Genomic DNA, 23,475 nt, shown 5'->3' with positions numbered 1-23,475 from the left:
ATATATCAGAATACTTACATACAAATAACTTGATATGACTGAATACAATGTGAGAAAACAAAGTGTCGCATTTTATAAGTAAAATGTTGACAGTAATTTGAATGTGGAACATCGCCAATAAATAATAATAACCAAGAAAAATCTCAATCAATGGACGGACATGGAATCACAAGAAACTAAAATAACATAATTATGTAAGAAATACATTATTAACATTCAATCATGCAATAAAATAAAAACTGTTAAAATAATAATTTAAAATTTGAATTACAGCAATAAAAAATATTATTGTCAACAAAAATCGAAATTGAAAAAATCAATAAAATTTATAACGTAGGAACTCATACAAACATACATACGCAGTATGCACTAAATGTATGACTTTAGTTCATAGATAAAAGTAAAATGGAATCTTTAAAGCTATCACACATTTTCCACGCTAATTTAAAATGATATATTGAGATCACATCCCTATGCCTAAGGACGCCCATACACGCGTAGATTCAACTTTGAAACAGTTATGAAATATTACTACGATTTTAGTGTCGGCGTGAATGGGCCGTTTAAACTATGATAAATGAATGTATGATGGTGGATTTAACTTGGAAAAACGTTAAAGAATAGTAATCTTCAATCTTACATTAGAAGTTTTTATATAACACTGTATTTACATCATCTAAATAGTAAGTTGAATGTTTTAGATAGAAAGAAAATCGATCACGTGACACTTAGCCAGGGTTTAATGACATACCTAGTTTTTTTTTCTTATAGTGTATCAAATCGAATGTGCCTGTTGACAAGTAATTCAGAACAAATCACTGACCTTGACATAAGATTGATAGGTGACGATCAATTTTTTGGAGTGATCACTTAAAAAGCCTTTACCATACAGGGGTTTTTTGTATTCTTAATAAAATACAGTGTTACATAATAACTTTGCTGAAAGGGAATATACAAAAATATCAAATTTACATACAAGTATGATCTACTGGGATAACACTAAAAGTGTTCAAACATTACGTTTTGAATGTCCCAGTAAAGTACTTCAGTATTCCTCTGACATTTTGTCGCACTGTCTGAACACACATTTAGGCAGTGGTCTATAATATTTGGTTTACATACAGTGCATAGACAAACCATAGAGATATATTCTTACGTCATTTTAGAATTTCCATTAATAATTTTAAGTATAGATTATAAATTATAGTATTACACGATATTATTAATACAGAATGCCAATTTAATATTTTTAAATGTATCTTAAATGTAATACAAATTTCAATGTTAAACTCTACACACCTTATCTAAGAGCAAATATTAAAAACCACGTTTTAATTAAAAATAATGATTTAACGAAAATTATCACATCAATTATTATGTATTTACAATGTTCAGGACATAAACACAGATAGAATCTAGTATAAATTAATAACTACATGTATGTATTTATTAAAAATATGAATTATTTTTATCTTAATCAAGATTGCATTGTATGTGTTACTAGTAAAAAATTATACTCAATTATAGAAAAAATATGATTCTTGTCAATTCATTTGTGTACAAACTGTACTGTCACATGGTACCAACGTTCTAATATCAACAGTTTATGAAGTTCCAATTTCAAAAAAAAAAAATGTATAAAAGTTTATGGACTTTTTGGAAATTTATTTATTGATTTTTTTTTACTCGAACGAGTCACTGAGAGTTATGATCATGTTAATATGTAAGTGTACTTGTAAGCTATTAATTAAACAGCTAAGTCCTAATCTCAGATTAGGATCATAGCAATGCTGTAGCTCTGTAGACCGGCTTTTATAGAGATTGCAAAATTCACAGAAACGTCAAATGAACTTACTAAACTGTTAATTATTAAATTCAAGATTTGGTACGCAATATTATTTCTCGCACATTTTTAGTGTAATGAATACCAATATTTTAGTCCTAGGCCAGATATAAATTGTTTTTATTGGCATGAAGCTTTTTTACACGCACATGGTCATACAGTGTCAAATAATTTAGTATCTAGTTAAAAAAAATGTCGAATAAGTCAGAGATATCATCGTCTACAAAGTGTTATTACGAATTATCTTAAACTAAATTGGCGAGCTTCATTATGTCAATTGTACAATAGTTATTTCTATGAACATAGTGTCAATTCCTGGGGATTTCATAGACAAACGTAGTAACGTCATACTATGCTTTAATCTGTCAAATCTTTGGTGACGTCAGTTGTCATGTGATGTTCTGCGGTCAATGTCATCAATTCCTCGTGTCTGACAGCTGTAGGGTTCGCCATCTAAGTGTGATGACGTCACGGGCGCTGTGATCACAGTTTGGTGTGCTTAACGGTGTCCGTCCAGTAGTTCTGAATGGTCATCGCCTCTAAGGAGTTGAGGAACGAGTCATTGTCCAGGCTGTACATCTCCTCGGAGTTATCCTGGAATTAAGAAAACAATATATTAGGTATAGACAATGACCTGTAGCAGCAACATTAGCAAGTCATAGATCGAAGGTAAATTAAGAGCATATAAATTAGCGCAATCTCGTTTTAATGTAGACTTTCTCCTTACAATGGGACGCTCCTAGCTCCATGAAGTTATAGAATATTGAAGTAGTTTTCGTTTGAAAGAAAAGGACCCTTTTCACATTTAAATGTTGCAAGCGGACGTATTACAAATACGACAATCGAATTTCAGAATAATATTAATTATTGTAATCTTCGATAAGTGTTACTTACTCTAATAGTGCTGTCATCAAGATATCCACTGGAATCAGGGTTCGAGCACTTGTCATTAAGAGTCTGCGGCTTGTTGAGATACCTCCGCCGGTACAGCACGAAGGCCGTGCTCCCCGCCAGCGCCGTGAGCACCAGCGCCGCGAACGAGATGCCCGCTATGGCCCCAGTATCCATCCCCCCCTCCCCTGGATCTATCACGCGCCTCGATGACTCAATATTCGGTGGTATTCTTGTCTGCAAGAACGTGGTCTCCAAAGACAATGGCTTCTCAGTCACGATCCTACTCTCCGCCACGTTACCCCCGTCATCTTTCACGAAATCTGGTCTAGTCAGATTCCTTCTCTTGGTCACGAACGTCGTGTTCTGCGTTTCAGTTAGATTTGTGTACGTTGGTATCGTCGCGTTTGCGTTTTGTGTTACGTTTGGGGTCACGTCTGTTATGTTGACTGGTGTCCATTGTATTGATGGATGAATGATTTCCTCTGTAGTGTTTGTTGTTGTTCCGTTTGTTATTGTCTCAGGTGGGTCTTGAGTTTTCTCTGTCTGGTTGTCTGTCGTGTTGGGTGTCTGTGAGAGGGGAGTCTTAGTGAAGTACATGGCTCGGCCGGTGCGCTCGGGCAGTCGTCGGTCAAGCTCTGATTCGCCTTTGATGTGTTGTAGCTCTTCTGACTGCGGCGCCGCGAAGCTCCGCCCGATGCTCGCTGGAACATATACAGGAATTGGTTAAATAGTGGGAATTATTAAGAACAAAAAATAAAATAATATTCGCTTCACAAATAATACCGTGTGAGTCACAAGCTATGCTACAAATAAAGAAACGAGGCATTTGTGTAAAAACCTTGTTTTTTCAACAAAAGACGAATGTTTGTTAGCTTTCAAAGGAATGGTTTAGCGGAAACGCTCGAAATTAATGAATGCGGCTATTTACACACACGTAGGCGTTGTAGCAGTTTCAACAAACATTTTACGAGATATGAAACTAACATGTGAAAAACATTTTTGTGCAGACAGAGGGTCCATATATCCTAGGGTTGTACTGTTTATCCATAAAAGCGAATAAGAGCTCTCAAAGTCACGTTTAAAGTATCTTGAATTGCGGCCTTCGTTGTTTCATATGAAAGTTACAAAACAAGGAATTTTATGAAGAAGTATTTTCATTTTTGTGGCTCTCAAGTTTGCGAGAACGAAGTCGAAGAATTTATTAAATATATAATTTTCCCGGTTCTCAGAAACAATAGCACGATATCCAATTATATTATTATTATTTCGATCAAAATATTTTTCAGTCTCCAAACTAACGCATTAATATAATAGCTATAAAAACGCAAACACTGACAACAGTCATGTAATTTTACATACATACACATCATTTTTTCTTACATCGCGTGCATTTTAACCTGACATACTGTATTCAATATGAAATCGGCTTCTAGACATACAAATTTGCAAATAATTTTAATAAATCAACCCTAAAAGTAAATTAAAAATAAAACCGTGTCCGCCATCTTGTAATTGAATATCGTTAATTTATTTTCCAGACGCAAATTATAATAATTGGATTACTGGATTCACCAAATGAAATGTTATCGGAAATTCCTTTGCTTCAAAACGAAGTACAGTTGGATACCAGAGGGAAGTGACTCCTGAATTATATTACGAATCCGCCGTCTCCTCGGAGATTGCGGAAATAAAAAATTGCCAGCTGATGGCAAATAGAATCATTAGAACTTGGCTATCTGTGGAGTCAATTGACTATACTGATTTGCTTCTAAAGCTGACAACATACCATCGAAATCTACAATCTCAAGTTATATATTTTACGATACAATGTCATCAACATATGTATGCTATGTCGTAAACATGTCAGTGCCATAAACATTTAATTTGTACCATCATATTTCGAAAGGAACTGTATGACATTTAATACAAACAAAGGTAGCATTCACAATAGCATCATACTGCAACATTTAAAATCCAGGTTATCGCGGACCTGAACGAAACGAGTTGTAAATAGGTAATGCAAGAAAGGGACAGGAAATGATTATGGTGCTAGACGAAGACGGAGAGATAACCTTTATAGAGGGCCTGCCATTTATTAGGTATGAAATGTCAGGTATTCGTAAGGCAGCCTGCGACTGACCTGTTTATGCGTCTTCCGCGTGAGAACCTGATCAGATCTCGAGTCGAGAGTATTATAGTAAAGAACAGTTCTGACTAGGAACAGATTTATTATTATTATTTTGTCTGATAGTATTCTAAATCAAAACACTGGACTATGTATCATGAAGTGTGGGTGACTAAGGGTGTTTACTTACGGATTTTTTTTATTTTGAATAAGGATCAAAAGCAGCATATTTTGGCAAGCAAACAAATTGATTAAGTACTAGGTAAAAGTTTATGTGGGAACACATTTTTATGCAGTATTAACGATTAATATCGACTGCATTGCTATAAAAAGACTACACAAAGCTCATCAGTCAGCCTACATCCATCAAATGTGGGTAGGTTTCGATTTTCCTCATTTATTTTAACTACGGGGTTGGGTCACAACAGGTCGAGGTCGGTTTCGACAACAAACAACAAAAACTAGTGAAGTGTCATTCGATACCGAGGCCTTAAACGAAAGCTATCAATAAAGTATAGTGTATGTACAATTAACATTGACACTAAAGTCACATTTTGTATGGAAAATGAGGAAGGAGGTTCTCATTGGTTATACATACCAATTAAAAAGGGGTCAGACGGTCAGAAAGGTTTGATTCACACACGAAGGTTCTGGTTTGACTCACAACGGGTTGATCATTTCAGCAGCAGATTTGATTCTTTGTATTATTGATGTTCATTTTGTTACATTTTTAGTTTTTTAGCTAACTTGCTTCGCGGCGACGAAATGCGGAAGGACGCTGAACAGCAGTTCAGGTTCAGTCAGTAAGAGTTTGACACTAACCGTTCCATGTCCTAAGTAGGTGGACGTCCGTGACCAAAAAAGAATTTAAAGGAAAGAGGTCTTCGAATTCGAGAGAAGCTTGAAGGTCCCTTAAACGAACCTCAGGTAGTAAGACAGAGACGCAATGATTAAATGAAATAAGTTAAGTCGTCTCAAATACTATTTATCAATAGCCTTTGTGTTTCTCCTTTCAAATCATTCAACTTGTTTTTCGTCCATTGAAAGTAATGAGAAACAGTTTGTAAAGGGCTTCGCAACGTTATTTAGAGATTCTGAAGGGTAGTTTGTCCGTAATAAGTTTCCTAGGGCCCGAGTTACGGACTTTGGATGGATCGCAAGCTCAGAAATTACATTATTGGGCTTCGATACGTAGGGTTGCCATTCCAGGAAAATGAAAGTGAAATAAACATTTTCAGCACAGCGGTTTTGTATTTGTCATTGGTTACAAAGTTACAACAGTAGTTACCATGATACTATGCCTAGTAGTAGTAGTAGTAGTAGTAGTAGTAGTAGTAGTCAAAGTAAGTATAATACTGTGAACATAATATGTTGACTATATTTAAAATTTATACCAACGATCAATTTAAAAACATAATAACAAACAACGAGATTCCTTTAGTGAACAAGTAAAAAATTGCGAGCAGCAATCCTGATTAACTCGCACAAAAATTACCGAAAACACAAAAATGTTTTATCTGAACGACAAATAATGCTTCGGTTAGTTCGACAACCCTACAATTTGCAAATAGTTAAGGTTTTCTTCTGTTATTTGTTAGTTGCTTTGACGTAGGTCTTAATGTAATAAAGTTTCTGAAAGGCATGTACATGGAGCTTACCAATACGTATTAAATCATCAAACGTTTGAGAGAGAGGGGAATGGAGTTATACTAAATTTACCCCCATCCCTCTTACTGAGTGTCTTATGGCTTCGTATAAATTACTTTCGTCTATTTGTTTGGCGAGTAATAGAAGTAAATCTAGTTAAGATATTGACCTTTCTCTTCAAGTGTTATTACAGTACTCATTAGGAGCCTAACCCTTTTTATGAGGGGTTTTCCTTATATCTTCCTCACGAGAGTTGGTTTAACGTAATTGTATATACATAACGACTTCAGATCCGTCTTCAGATCTTCAAAGCTAAGAATAACTAGTACACATATAGTACCGCAAGTAGTTAGGTTAAGGTTAAGCGCGTAGGTACAAAATTATTTTCTAATAAACTAAATAGTGAAATACAAAACCTCAGTAACCTAAACAATTAATTATTAATAGTTTAAATATTGTTTTACAGTGAACGTGAACAAAATCTAAATACATATTTGCGGGTACAAATATTGTTCTAAATCCTTCATAATAGCGCTGAGTTCTATTATTGTTTGGTAATTATTAATTAAATATACAAAAGCAAAACTAATATTGAAGGAAACAACAAATAAATTAATTTACACTACAGCAGCTGTTTGCTACATTGTCTGAAAAGGGTTGTCCACAAATTGGTCGCAACAAACTTTAAACAAATATTTGAAATACATTTAATTCGGTTAAGGGTTTAGCAATAATTTAATGAAAGTTGAGATAAATATTATTACAAAGACATAACCGATATTTTTTTTCTATTGTCTTTATCCAAAATGAATACTGATTTAGACCTTAAGTATGTATGTAGGTCTGATCTAAAGCTTGCTTTAAAAAAATATAAAAGTCTATGTTCTATACGTAACAAAGTAGAAAACTCCACGCAATTTTAAATAATACCTTGTTGTTTTACTAAATTAAATAAGTCTATCTGGGGTTGCACGAAAAAAATATTAAAAACACTATTATTACATTTCACTATTATTAACCCTGAGCAAGCTATTTATTACAGTCGAGATGTCAGACAGTATTAACTATTTCACCTATCACCTTCGCTTTATACCCTAACCTTGTATAAATAATAAAGTTTGAAAATAAACAAACAATTATTTTCATTGTTTGTATGTTTGGAGTCAACTAAAATATGGTGTTACAGTGGCCTAGAAAACCTAATCCGCTTGAGTGCAGGGTGACTACATACGGGGATGCAATGTGTGCGGTGCCGCTTGTATGAGTAAACTAGCTGTTTCCCGCGACTTCGTCTGCGTGGTTAGAAGATATAAGTTAGGAATTTTTGAACGAAAGCCCTCGAAGATTGATATTTTTCCAAGTTTTTGCCACATTTTCCATTAAATCTTCGCTTCTATTAGTTGCAGCGTGATGTTATATAGCCTAAAACCGTTCTCGATTAATGGTCTATTGAACACAAAAAGAGTTTTTCAATTTGAACCAGTAGTTCCTGAGATTAGCGTGTTCAAACAAACAGACTCTTCAGCTTTATATATTAAGTATAGAGTATAGATTATATTGTTAGTAAAATTAAAAAACTGTTAATGCGCGAACATTGGTTATGGAGATATAAATTAGGATTTTTTAATGGAATTAATAGTTCAGAGCCCACGTATTTCCTCCCTGATTTTCAGTGTCTCCTATTATTCATAGCGTGATGGTAAATATTCTAGAGCTTTCCTGAATAAATTAATGGAGTATCTAAAACTAGTAAAAAAAATGACTCGGACCAATAGTTCCTTAGATTTGCGCGTTCAAACACCAAAAAAAGAAATAAAAAAACATAATGACTTGAGATTGAATACCAAAAACATTAAAATTTATTGAAACTTTTGTTCCCTGGATAATATAAAAATGTTTTCATAAAACATATCCAGATGCTTCATTTCAGTTACTCAACATTTTAGTAAAAGTCTCAGATATCACGCTACACGAGATCTTGACTCGAGTAGGTTTATCTTTTCATGAAAGTGAAAATAATGACGTTACCGCCCATAGACACATATCCAGTATATTTCAACATAACTTCTTACGATAACTGGAACACTAACGAGATTAAAATGTGTGTCTACACAAAAATAGAACTCGGTAAGTTCTAATGTAAGAGTTTGTGCACATTGATGCGAAGGATTCAGGGAGAAGGTACGATTACACTTGAAAACAAGATCACATGTATTCTAATGTGTGTTGAATTTATGTATCTTCTCTTTTTTTTAAATTTATGATGATTTTTTGTCTGCAGAGCTAATGACGTTCGCATCTATACGGACTCAATCGAAAACATTACAATTAGTAGGGAGTTTATTATGGAGATATGGTAGGAATTTGATACTTATAATAAATCTCATAGTTCAAAACAAATTGTTTACTATGATTTTGATTCAAACAAGGTCACATTCATTGTTTATGGCTGTATATTGCGTACTTATATTTTGAATACCTTTAGAATACGTACATTTTCAATGTAAATACCTGAAACTCGATCAAGTGCGTCCATGTGTACACAACCTAACGAAGTAACAGAAAACTTTTGAAGTAGGTCAGCTGAGTTGAAAATAAAAGAAATAAACGATATTGTATGCGTGGGATTATTTTTAGATGTAAATTCGGATTAAGATAAAGTTAAACGGTAGCTGGATTTCTATGTTAGCGAAATTTAAAATGTTATTTTGTGAACATTTTCTGTTAAATTTTAAAAGAAGGTTAGGTATGGTTTTAATCCTGGTTTAAAATTGGCGAAGTAAAGTTATTTATAATTGTAGAAGCAAAACGTGAACTTTCCTACCTTCTAAAGAAATTGCAGATATTATAAAACATAACACATAATTCTTAATGGCAAAAAAGTATATGATTATGAAAATTTGAGGATTGGGTATCCATTATTTTAACTTTTATGATTCTACTTAAAATTGTCTTTACTGTGTTATTGCACAATACACATTATTTTTTCTCAAATTACGAGAGATGAAAGCATCATGTCTTAATATTACATAGATCATGATATAACGAAACTTGCTCTAGCGATACAAATTGCCACATTAATGGCGCATCTGCTACATAATTCTATTAATTATCATGTATGAGAAACATTATACAGCGCTTTATAATAGAAAATTACGTGTTTTACGGCCATTTATCTTAAATTGATATTAGACCTCATTTTTGATGTATTAAGACATCTTCCTCATGTAAAAAATATGTTAAGATGCGTAAATGCTGGTTAGAAATGATCACGTAAAAAAAAAGAACAGCCATTCTTTATTTGATTTACTTTGTCGCGATAAGTTTCTGTTGTTTCTGCTGTTTCTGTTTGTAAACAAGTTTGAAAGTTAAGTATTTTAATATTTTGCAGATTTGATAATGTGTTATAATAAAATTAAAGTATAAAGAAATATCGTGCGAGGCAATCGCAAGCGTGATGAAATACGTACAACATTAAAACACTCTTATATCATGAAAATTTTCATAAATACACAGCCTATTCAAAATTGCATGAGCAATACACGAATACGATTGGATCGTGATTTATATGCCCCTATGTCTGTACGGGTTTATCAGAGAAAGTGACAAATACGTATATTTTATAGGTCGTAAAAGTATGGGCAACCGTGCAGAGAGCGGCATGTTGCAATACATGTACTATTTGTATTTATGACTGTACTTAATTCAGATGGTTATTATGTTTGAATTAGTTTGGCCCAAATTATGTGTCAGGCGTCGGTAGAGCGGGGGACTAGACTTTTTCCCAGGCCAGACTAGGATAGATACTGACATTTATCGCCATAATAAAGTTGTATATTTGCCAGTGAAGTCGGCACTGTTTAACTTTGACATAAGCCGATATGTTCTATCAACGAAATGAAATTTAAACATTTATTCTGTAAGTAGGATATAATATTTCATTACTTTTACATGTCTTTTTTGAGAACACTAGAGTTGACTTTCCTATCTGGCTACCCTTAGAAGGAATGTGGAAACAACCTAAGCGATTCTTTTAAAGTAGAGTCAATTTTAAAATGCTAGTTAATTGTATATAAGTAAGTAAATACCCCTTGACACTTGAGACTTGAGCTTTTTAATACCATACAGCATGACTGGCTACTCCTTATAATGTAAAAGGTACTAAAATTACTTCTGACATCACTGCTTGCTTTTGAACACTAAAGCAATGTCCGACCTATTAGGATTAGAAGGTCCTCAATATGGTAAACGTTAACACAAAATATCGTCATATCCGTTTCACACGTTACAAGACAAACACGACTACAAACCATTACCATATGAAATTCTATTACGCTGACTGCTGCCATCCCCAAGGAATGAAACTGTATAATGTAGTAGTATACAAATACAAGGGGCCTACTACCATACTTAAAGTAAATCAGTAAGTTGCTGATGTGGAAGCGAGATAGTGCTACCGGTTCCCAACTTTTTCTTGGTTAGTATCCACTTTTAAATTATTACTAGACGGGATCACAATGTGGTTTGGGCTCGACTGGGTACCGCCTTGTATTCCGCTTCCTCAATGATGACGGCTACGCGGTTGGGTAAATCCTTCATAACAATTGTTTGTTAATGTTAACCTATATCTTTAGTTTAAAAATACCCGATTCAGGAATTGAATCCTTGTTGTCGAGGAGTTTCATAAACATTCAAATAACATGCACAAAGGCAACCAGACTCAGAACAAGCATTCGTGAATCAAACGCTTGGCCTACACGAGGCTTGGACAATCGACACGACGCGCACAGTGCGTTTGACGTGTTGACATCAACCACTGGGCTATCCATGCAGTCAGTGTCTTTATCTCGTGGGTAGAGTGATATCTCTCTCCCACAATTACAATCGACAAACTGGAAGCGACGTTGGTAAGTTCCCTGTATTTGGGAACGACATAGTATCACATTTAATAAACATTCACTGCTATTACGTTTGCACTTCGTTCCGTACTTTCGCATATCCGCTTGTTTTTTTGACGTCACTTTAACGATGGATATGCAAAAGTTATGTTAGCCTAGTTACATATCTGAGGAAGACATTATTCGTAGATAGATAACAGTGTTTGAGTATGAGTCGGATATAGAGTTATTTTCCTAAGATATTTGTGTTTGTAAGTATTCTTGGCACCGAGTGGTTTTTAGAGTTCTGCACCTAACCTAAAGGGTAAAAATGGAACCCTGTTATCAACACCTTGCTTTCTGTCCATCCATTGAAAGCTGTATATCATGAAACGTTGTATTTCTGAATTTATTGAGGTGATATTTTTTGCAATGTAAAACTGGTCTAGGGCCAGTCAGACTCGCACACCCTCAGAGAAGCGAGTCGGTTTTATAATTTATAACAGCCCATGTAGTCAGTCAGATGATCGCGGGGAAAGTGACCGCAATAGAAGCATTCATAATCCTAAATCTAATACAGGTTACATAAAAAAAAACCCATTTCAAGCCAACCCTGATTAAAGAAAACACTTACCTATACAAACAGCATAAAGGTTTCGCTACAAATATATTAGTTAGGGAAATACGTTAAATGTTAATGGCTGGAGTTAATCCCGGTGATTACGGCGCGGTACATTAGCGTTATCAGCGCAAAAAGCCGATTTGCCTAATCACTGGGCAGCGGTAGTGAGGGCAATCGGGGGCGGTAACTCCTGTGAATATATCGTGTCTATTGTTTTAAGTTGTTTATTAAACCTTTATTTCCTGAATTCGTGTGTTTAAAACATTATAGTCAGTTCAAGAGCCGGGAAAGGGGGATTCGAACTTGCGACACTAAGGGTCTAGTACGAATAGGCAAATACAGTCTGGTGTCGGCCAGTAAGACGAATCCTATATATTAGTATCGTAACCTTTCTCCTGATTCTTCTGACTGAAGTCGACGATGGCGTAATGAGTGTTTACGGATAGTGAGTGCCAAACATAAAATATACCTTCAATACGTTCGTAACATCTCAAAGCACGATGACACACCATAACGTTATCAGATTTGCAATCGATTAAATGCATATCACCATGCCTGTATTTATTACACTTACAAAAAAGCTCGAATGAAAAAACAAAAATAGATAGTGCTACGTCATTTATAACCCTTAAAATAAACTACTCATGACATGGAAGAGCCCAAAAAGTTAAAGCTCTAAAACTCAACTGAACGTGACATTGACACACTGGCGTCTGTTTTTCCACAGCACTTTTTACTTATTTCTCTCTCACAAATGTTTATTTCCATTCAAGTTTAAGTTGAAGTATTCAATGCGTTTGATCCGTTAAAAATCTACGAACTTTTGATATTCGGAACGAATGAATGTTCTTGCATTTAACGGTTGATTACTTGTTAAGAATATAAGGAAAATGTTCAATTGAAACTAGGTTTGCTCAGTGAAGTAACATTTCAACAGGTTTCATTTTCGGATGTCTAATCTATCTATGTATAAATAGTATGTGAATGTTGATTTGCCAGCTTCATTCAAATAAGTATGAAGATAACTAGCTGATCCGGAGAGCTTCGTTCTGCCGGGCTGATTTGTGAATCTAAAACATCAGAACCAATAAAAAATGAACATACAAATCGGTCCAGCTCTCACAAGTACAGTAAAATAAGAAATATAAAGATAAAAACAAAAATCATTCTTGTCAATAAAATCTAAAAATAATCTCTTACTTAACAAAATATACGTTATCATAGGTAAACTTGATATTCTCATTTCTTTTTCAGCTTTCATTTTTTTGTAATACAGTATGTTGGAGGATGCAGTTTTATGATTTGGACGTAACTAGAACAATTATTCACACGGGAAAACCATACGAAACGATTGACCTAGATAGTATGAGGGGGGCATTCAGATCATATCCTCATCAATGGATAAAGTCATTATGCAATATTGAACCTAAATACCAGCTACTTAATGACAGAATTTAGCATAAACAGTTATATACAGGATCCAGTGATTCAATTCAATGATAGTTTACACATGGAACGTTGGAATTCAGGCAGGCACGTGGCGGTAGATTTCCTGCGCTGGAATCGAATGCTAATCCGCCATTGTGACAACAATTTGCTGAACACAGGGTATTTGACACGTGTAGCATCAACCGCCAATAACGCCGCATTTCAATACAGACAATAGGCATAGCTATCTAGCTAGCTATAATAATATCGTTAAGGTTCGTGATTTATGAGGTACATATTTGTTGTAAAATTTTAATAGAAATTTCATTCGAGTTCCAGTCGTGAACTTAAATTATTTATTGAAGAAGACAAAAACATATGCAGTATTTTTTAAAACAACATAAACGTACAATCTATTCAAATAAACACTAATGAGCGAAACAGTGTTTTTTTATTGAATCAAATGATAGCTTATTCACGTTAAATGAAAAAAGAATAAACTAAATCGATTCTTCAAGCCCGAAGTTATGACGTACAACAAACATAAAAAAAATACAAATACAGACAAATTAATATCACCTTTTTTAAGTTAAAAATCGCACGAAAGGATATAGGCAACGAAGATTATAGAGCAGCATCGGAAAAGCTATCCTTTAAACCTCTCAGGAACTGTCCTACATAAATCCTTGTAACAAATAATGTGTATCGTGTCAATGACAAACAGTCATTGGTTGCAGCACACGGCCCACGAGGATGAAATATGAAGCGGTCACGGCTCAGTAGTCAGGTGGCCAACGTTCTCCCGATTGATCAACTCGCCGAGAGAATTATGATTGAATCATTGACACATTGCGTGTACAACGTTTACAATACGTTATTAGATTACTGGTTGACTTACGGAGAAAATGTTTGTTACGTTCGAGTGATCTTGCATCATTTGTCGGGTTGTATCTTAGACGTATAATTTAGAAGTATTTTTTAGTTACGTATATACGCACGCAAACATCTCTGATGTTATGGTAACTAGTAACACGAACTGACGTAGGAAATTTCAAGCGATTCCCAAAAAAATCCCGAACGGGCACATTGTAAACAAATAAATATTTCACTGTCATCAATAAACCTGCCTTTATTTATGCTTCCTGTCTCAGTCCTGTGCCAAATGAATTCGAAATCCATCCGTCTTTCTAACGAACGTCCATAGCAAGTCTATGAAATAATCTGAAGATAAATAAGTTTAAATTAAATTAAAACTCCTTAACCATTTAATCGTTAATAAAAAGTGCAGAAAAACCTCGTCGCATGGTAGTTGCTAAGCATAAATCAATGTGTTGGAATATAAACAGCGCAAATTCTATCCTCTTTTTAGTGTCCAGCGGACTAATCTAGTAGTTTATAAATAAACATCAACAAGTGCCTGAAGCATGAGCAACGAGGAGCGTTGACCTACACGAGAGTGCACAAAATTATCTCCACATTAGCAGTTGGCGCACTCGCGTACTGGACTCACTGAACGGAATAAAGTGGAAAATGTGACGCTTGCCATTATCGTCACTTCATGCGATTCTATTATGTTCCAGCACTCAGTTCTAGTTTCAGTCGCAATATGACTTCTTTTACGTCTTTTTTATAATATATGAATTTGTTCATTTGATAGCTATTGGGAGCTCATCTTTAAGTATTCAATCTTCTGTTCATTAATATTTAGGATATCCGTCAAGCAGTAGTAGTTTTTATGCAGGCGTTTTTACTGCGCAAAATGAGTCATATTATTAGGAAATAGTTTGAACGTGTAAGACATCTTCCTTGATGATTCAGAACAATGAATCTATTGAACACGATGACATAATACAACATATACTCTCAAGTAAATATAGCTCGTAAGCTATTTCTAGTCTTACATTCAAGTTTATATAAATACCGTCACTTAACGTATAGCAAAACCTTTTTTGCAGGTGGAGAACCTTCAAAGCTCTCGGCTTATGTGGATTATTACGGGAGAGTGTGGAAATCTGTTTAAAGCTGAAACCCCTCTTTCAAAGCTTACTATATGACTTCACTGGAAGCACTTTTCGCTAGGTATACTGATAGACATAGGCAGCCTTTTGTTAAACGTTTTGTCAAAACATCAATGTTATTGGAACATTCCTGTCCATTGTTAAACGTGATGTTGCGCACCTGGGGTTCTATTACTACATACCGAAATACCAGTTCGAGAATAAGACGCATTACACTTAATAGACTGGCTCTATCTTCCTAAACTGAACAGATATTAAATTCAAATTCCAGAGGTTACCGTGATCGATATTTTTATAGTAACTATCGTGAGACTGATTCATTATTAAATGATGTAACGGTTTACTCACGCGTATCTATCGGGAGTGCCCGCCTCTTTCGGTTTGCCTTCAGACTGCGGGTTCCGGGAGTCTGATCAGTCGACTCGCGAAATAAATACGCGTGAGTAAACCGTTACATCATTTAACCATTGGGATCGTGGTTGAAGATGGAGTTTCTTGCCGGCTATTCTCCATAGGAATGGCATTTTCGCACCTGGAGTCGATACTGAAATAAAAACTTTTTGAACAGCAGGTGTAGGTGACATGTGCGTGTTTCCTTAGAGAAACCTTTATTACGAGTTGTCACGCTGAGTCACACGGGCGCTGTCAGGTGGTCAGGAGTACAAGGTCGGTGAAACGATTCCATCTTATTATTCTCGCGGGCTATTGTGTGGAGTGAATGTAAAGAACCACATACTAAGTGTTAATGACGATAATTGATCTTCAATGTTGTCTATTATGGATAGTTTGGGCTAATTTTAGTATAAATTCGAAGTTTGGGATGTGTTTTTGCACTGCAATGTTCATGGCTCCTAAATAATATTTAGAAACCTAAGCATTTTCGTTGATAAGGTTACAATAGAAAAATAAAAGTAATTCTTTCCCATTTGAGTTTTTTTTTTGTGTTTTCATAAAAATACGATACAAAGTGAAGTTTCACTTTTTTTACGCTTCTACGCATTACTGTTTTACACGTAACTATATGTATAACTACATAATATTGCACGTTTATTTATAAATCTAATTACTTCCACACCTACTCACACTGTAGTTATACATAAGTAGATGAGAAGCCGTTCATAACCTAACAAAATAGTGGGCAGCGCGGCGAGCCAAGGTCAATGCTATAAGTTAAAAATTTAATTATTTGATGGAATTCTTTAGTAGGTGCGTTTTACAGTCGTATTCCAAACAGACGCATAGCAAAGAGTCACCCTTTACTATTACGCTGACCTTGTCATTTTTACGTGGAATGTAGGAACAAATAGACGTTTTAGAACTTCACTTAGTTGAGTATCTTATTGCTTGTCGTTAGATTGTTACTTAACAGAACAAGGGCGATAGCAAAGCGATGTCAGTTAGATTAATATTATATGAATCTATATATATATATTATAGTAATGCGACGTTTACGTGATATAAATGTCACACATAGCCATTAAACAAATATTAATATTTTATAAGCCGTTAATGTCGCAGTGTGTAGCTAAACGTTTCTTTTATTATAAACACATAACCATGACAAATTAGAAGCCATGCATTAGTTGAATCAATAGTGAAAACAAACAAATATGTGTCTATTATAAGACAATTTATTTCTAGTGTCTATTATATTTATTTATTTATATTGACGTGACTACGGATATAGCAATGATATTAATCACTTGCAGTTCCCAAGCTCTCGTTAATGTCATACAAAAGAAAAAGTTTTCGCAAGTAACGGTACGCTCTATACGTGTGAGGTCAATTTGACGAAAGATCAGACTTTTCTAAGGAATTCAATGGACAGAAGTACAATTGCAGTAAGTAGGTAAATAAAGCAATCAAGCTATTATATACGAATACCTAGTCATATAGGTAGAGAATACTTAAACAGTTCAGTAGTAACTGCTTAAGATGTGAATGCAGACATAGTCACGAGTCACGACTAATTGTGTAAGTACCAAAGAGTTTGCAACACACCATACCTACTTTATATGTGAGAGACAATCGCGAATACTGGTTGCTTGGATGTAAAACGCATTTCAAAAACGAATAAATCAACGTTTGAAAATGGAATATGGCACGTTTCTCTGCGACATAAGTCCGCCAGGAAATTCAATTTATAGGTTCGTTAGGAAACATGGAAAAGATCTTGCAAAAGGAAAAGATGCATACATTCTGCATACTAAGGTAGGAGCTTGAGTTGTTGATATGCAGAACATATAGAAGTGAGACGGGAATGTCTGCCTTCAAGAGTTTCTCTAAACCATGTTAGGGTCAACTTTTAGTGTTCACAGATTAAGCTCACTACCGAATTTTTATAATTATCGACTGCTGTCTATATGGCCACCACAATTGTTTGATATATTTAATCCCATATAAATTCAGCTCCAATTAATGGTTTTAATTACCTTGAAATAAACTAATATTTAAAAGCAGAAACGTATTTTTCCTAAATTAACTCTGCCTTTGGTCCTAACTCCGCATCAAAAAACGGGAAGATATACTCATATGTATGTTATTTCACACAGACCTATTTCCAAAAGTTGTGAAAATCGCTGGAATACAAGTTTGTGTCGACGACTTAACTTCGCACTCACGACGGGAGTGGTAACGAGAGCAACGGATAATGGGTTTCCAGAGTTTGATGTAATTAGGCAATCTCAATGTTTGTATTGAGAAGTTTTGATGACGCTGTGTTATGCTATACAGTTTATTCAAGACCGTCGTCCGATAGATGAAATCATGGAAATGAAATAGTAAAGTAACCTAATGAAATCTATTTTTTCATTACCAAAAGGTCTGATTGAATTAGATTCTCCGATTTATAAATTTCTACTAGAACCTTCCTTGTCGTACCTTTTCAAAACAAAAACAGTGCTAGTACCTTTTCTAACACGCATCGAATATCATTATGTATTTCAATCTTCGCGACTTCCCCGCCTCGGGAACGGAAATTAAAAAGCGATAACATTTCTCAGGAAAATTATATTTTCAAGGTTATAAACAAGGGCATTTATTATTTAGGAATAAGGTCCTTTTAAGGTCTGGCTTACTATTTGCTCTTGTAGTAGAGACTGTTGGCGTTGTAGAAGAGAAATGCCGTTCTAAGATGTGTAGTGCGTTATCTCCGTTTAATACCAGCATAAGTCCTGCTTTATGAGTCATAGATGGTGTGATGCTTTTAAGTTAAGTAGGCGCAAAGCTGCAGAGAGGCTTAATGGTCTCGCATGTGGGTTCACGTACAATTGTGTTATGTGTCTCTGGTATATGTGATCCTACTTCAAAAGGTGCTTGTGATAGAAACCTGTCTCAATATACTTGCGTATTATTTAAAGAGACGAAGTATATGAGACGATTGATTAGCGTCAAAATTTATTGTGATGATTGGGTTCGGGCCGTTGGTTTGCTTTGGAAGGTCAAGAGCAAGTGTTTTTTCTTTTCCACATAAAGTGTTTTGAAAAACCCGTCTCAAACTTAGAATATTTATCTGAATTGACACTTCATCGTTTTTTTGTTTTCCTATTTTTATCAGAAGTGGAACATTGACTACCTAAAGATGGTGAAAATTTTTGATTGTTGTTTTTAACAACAATCAAAAATTTTCACCATCTTTGACATTTTGCTATGAATCTGCTGCAGGCTAAATTCATCTTTTCCTTCATTACTTTTGTCCAATACCAGTTCAATTTAAATTGATCCAAGATTTAAATTAAGAGAAATCTAATCCAATAAAACTTTTGCATAAATCTTTCATACAAATTTCAAAATCTTCAAATTTTCGTCGTTGTCAGGTTTGATGTCAAGAGCGTGGGTTCTCGGCGATACTTTTCCAATGCTAATAAATATAATATCTGTGGCACTGAGATAAATCGCTTTCAGGAAAAATGGTACATAAATCTCACTTGTCATACTTTACAAAGGAGAGCGACTCGCGTGGGATGTGAGCAAACTAGTCCGCAAGTAAATGGTGTTTATTAAGTAGAACGGTAGAATTTTGCTGTCAAAGGAAATATAGGTGATATTTAGTTGTAGGTGGAGCAGGTATTTCTTACTCCAGGTAATTGGAGTGAAGTAGTTAGAATATTTGTTATTATGAGCATTTTCTGTCACCCTACCGGGCTAAGACGTTCCAAGACCTCTATATCTTCGGTTTATTTTTAGGTTGATTAATCTTATTTTCAATTTTATATGTTGAAGTTAAACATAAGTTCAATAAAATTCACGATCCTTATATTTTCCATCTGGACACGCTTAGTAATTATCGTTTAGATTATCCTGAACCGCTTTTGAAGAATAAAAGTTTAAACAAACAAAAAGGCCCTATTATCCAAAACTTAATATTACTTGAGTATTAATATTCCCTCTATTCCGAAGGGACTTAAATTTGAATAAAGTTTAATAGAACTTGGCAGTCACTTAGAGAATTCTTTTGTGAGTAAAGCTGACAGCACTTGTGCGTCCATTATCTGTTAATAGAAATTTGCCAGTACAAGTTAAGGGACAAAAGGCTAACACTTATAATGGAAGTATAGAACCTCTTTGTTGGCATTTGCCAGCATCGTTAATTAGCAATCGGTAAGTCCGTAGTTACCGTATTGTTTAGTTAGCATAATGAATAATTTGCGTATTTACTGTATTTAGTTTTGTAAGCCTTGACCTAATTGCTTCGTTATTGGTTCTTTGTTCGCGGTCGGCTTCATATACTGTAGTAGTTGCGGTTCCGCCCGCGAGGATTTTGGGCGGCAAATAGTAGATTAGTTTTTTTACTCCCGGGAAAATTTTCGTTTATTACTATTATCCTCCCAAAGGTGGAGGGATGCTACTTTCTTTTTTTTTAAGGGTACAGAAGTTTTTACATAGCAGCGTATGTCCTGGGACGTTCCAGTTAATTTCGCCGAAATTAAAATTTAGCTAGTCATTGCAGATTTGTAACAGAAGCTTCCGAACTGTCAAAGTCATGGTTTGCTTGGATTTTTTTATGGATGAGAACAAAAAAATAATAAATAGCATTTCATCTGAAGTAAAAAAAAATACATCTAAAACACTTATTCAAGTCACCAAGGGCGAAAAAATAATTTTCAAGTAACAAGTATCCTGTACATAGACATCAAAGTTTTCTGTTTCCCGAGAAGGGACTGACGTACATTATACCCACGTTCGTCACTTCCATGACAGATATTAAGCGAGGCTTCATGTGTTGTGTCGGAAGCAATACATTTGTCATCTATCTGACAACGAATATTATATTTTATTTGGTTATATCACAAGTAAAATGAAATGTCGTCGTACTTAACACGACGGTGTTGGTTCCATGTGTATGGAATGGTGTTTCTTTATTTGCCCGAATCATCTTTTTTCATGTGCTTGCGACTAATAAAGGTTAGCAGTCGGTTTTGTATAATGAGCCATATCACCTGCGAGGCGAAAATCATTCAGATTACAAAATCCCACCAAAATTCCTTCAATACAACTAAAACATGTACCGGCTGAAGTGAAAGTTTATACCTTACAAGCTTACCCAATTAAGAGTTCTATAATCTAAGTTTGGATTTTATATAATTAAGTCGAAAAATGTCCAATAAAGAATCATAGTCAGCAGTCAGCGTGTTTTAAAGCCAAAGCAAAATGCTGTGTTTGCATTCCATTTATCATTGCAAATATTTATTAAGCTAAGCGTGGCCTAACCTGTCACCAAGTTTGGCAGGTTGCCGCAAACGAATGTTGCATGAGACGGCAAGTTTAATGAAATGGCTACAGTGACTATGCGGTACTGCCAAAAGATACAGATACACGTGGCTAAACGCGTCCTTGAACTTTTGCAGTTATAGTATACAGTGACATAATAACACCTTTGTTTAGTTTAGCTTTCGCCCACGACTAGCGCTGCTTGGATTTTGGATGACACGACGGGTATAATATCTCTTTTAAATCGATTGGTTACTCTCCGCCCTAGTGGACGATTGGTATTTTTTGTTCGTTTTATAATAATTACTATTTAAGAAATTTAATCCTAGTCACATGCCAAAAGATATCTAGACTTAAGACAAGCAGCCGTGGATCACTCAAACACTCGTCTTACGCGAGGATCGAATGCGAGATACGTCGCGCTCGGTGGTTTTGGCGTGGTGACCTCAACCACTCGGCTATGAGTACAGTCAAGTTAGGACAAAAGCCTGCAGTCTCTTTATGAAGTTTAAGTAAGAACTGTTTGGAAGTTTAGTATAACAACATATTACTATTTGATGCCTGTAAACAAAGCAAACACTCTCACTTTTAAATAAAATTTTACCAAACAATCTCGTATTTCACGAACAAAATATAAGACAGCAAACAAACCCGACCTCTCACCGCGCCCTATACCTAACTACGTCTATCCGTACCGCCGCCGACACGTTTCCCTGTCACAATATTCATTCCTGGATTTTATTCGAAAACAAAACACTCGTTTTGTCCGCTACTCGCAGAACGGCACTGTTATGCGGGATTTGTTCAACTGTATAGTTAATTTCGTTTGAAATGTTGTGGGCCTGTATTTTATCTTTCCGTTATTAAAATATTCTCAGATGTCATTAGCTAATTTTTAAGACGAAAATGACATTCAGTAAAGTTAAACATGGTGAGGGAATTATTTTGATCTGAAATTGCTCCGAAGCGAGCTAGTATGGTGATCAATGGTCGATCTTTCTCTGTAAGGAAGGAAGGGAGAAGAAGGAAGGCTTATATCCTTATTAGTAATTTACATTTCTTTTCATGTGCTACAGGCTATTGCCTGTATTATATTGCCTACTAATTTAATTGCGCTCGCATTTTTGTATATGAATGCAAAATTAATTATTTAAATGAACAAATTTTTCACATGACAAATCAAAGAGTTTACTCATCCGTGAGAGAATGAACGTTATTCATGAAAAATAATTACCATTCGTGTAGGTGTACACGTGTTGACAGAAAGCCTTCTGTTATCACTCAAACATTTCAGAATGGGAGCGTAATAACTCAATAAAAAGTTGAATATTCGATGAGTGGTATTAAAAATAAAAGTCATAACAAGCAAAGTTGTCTCGTTGAACTCATATGTAACTAAAGCGTATCCTGAACTAAATGTAAATTCTAGTTAAAATGGAGAGCTCAAAGGAAATACGAAAGCAAAAAAATGGGAAAACGGGATTTCAAATGTCGAGGTTTCGGGATTCTCGTTTCGTTTTACCACAACGACACAACTTTTTTGGGTCGTGTAGAGTTCGTTATTTTGACTATCGAGTTTCTAGAACAGGCTGACCAAACAGTATATTGGAAATCTACATATAGATAATTGTATTAATGCTCTAACTAAAAGTAATAATATAAATGCGATATAGAATGATTCATTTCCTACATACAAAAATACGATTATTCGCAAAAGGAATTATTTTAAGAAGATAATACCAAAATTTCTTTTTTTACTTATATTCCTAACATTTCGTTTCAAGGTATCTTATGACACATCTCCCTTACATATGTCAAATAACAATACAAAAAACACTAACAAAACATAACCCATTTTCACATAAGCAATATCTGTCTTTGTGAACGTGTTCCAAGAAGATAAGTCTTAAGATATCACGTCACAATTACAAGTGGAGACTAGATCTCCAGTGACCTTGGAATTTGCAAATCAGCCGAGAGCTAAAGGGCCCTCCATCGGTTCAGCTGGATCAGGGATTTGGAGAGCATCGGGCGACACTCAACGAATATAATAAAATTAAAATATTGAGTGGGTGTCAAGTAGTTGAGTGCTGGTTAAGGATACTCCGGACAAGTGCTCTTCTACTTTTGTTTAGGTGGCAAGTTTAAAGTTAGACGTGATTGTAGAAAAATAATGTCTTATAATCAAATTAATTCTGGGTTTCATAAATACCAAGTTATTGGGTAGAAATGGGAAAATCAGTAATACTTCGGGTAGCATTTTCCGTGCCTTACTTTTTGGTTCCTAAGTAAAAAGGTAAGACATAAACTTA

The 23,475-nt window shown here is 34.9% G+C and overlaps 1 protein-coding gene across 6 annotated transcripts in view; it reads right to left on the bottom strand.

The window, feature by feature from the left end:
- Window positions 1-296: 296 nt before the first annotated feature.
- LOC113502216 overlaps window positions 297-23,475 on the bottom strand; it is a 107,778-nt gene continuing 84,599 nt past the window's right edge. For all 6 annotated transcript variants that reach the window (XM_026883673.1, XM_026883672.1, XM_026883676.1 and 3 more), the window contains 2 exons: window positions 2,738-3,438; window positions 297-2,437 (listed from right to left, as the gene is read on the bottom strand). In XM_026883673.1, coding sequence (XP_026739474.1) covers window positions 2,327-2,437; window positions 2,738-3,438 — 812 coding nt within the window. In that variant the 3' untranslated portion in view covers window positions 297-2,326. The remainder of the gene's footprint in view (window positions 2,438-2,737; window positions 3,439-23,475) is intronic.

This window comes from Trichoplusia ni, chromosome 16, assembly GCF_003590095.1.
Source record: "Trichoplusia ni isolate ovarian cell line Hi5 chromosome 16, tn1, whole genome shotgun sequence".
NCBI lineage: Eukaryota > Metazoa > Arthropoda > Insecta > Lepidoptera > Noctuidae > Trichoplusia > Trichoplusia ni.
Note: the sequence above shows the minus strand (reverse complement) of the source record. Positions and strands in the feature narration are given on the sequence as shown.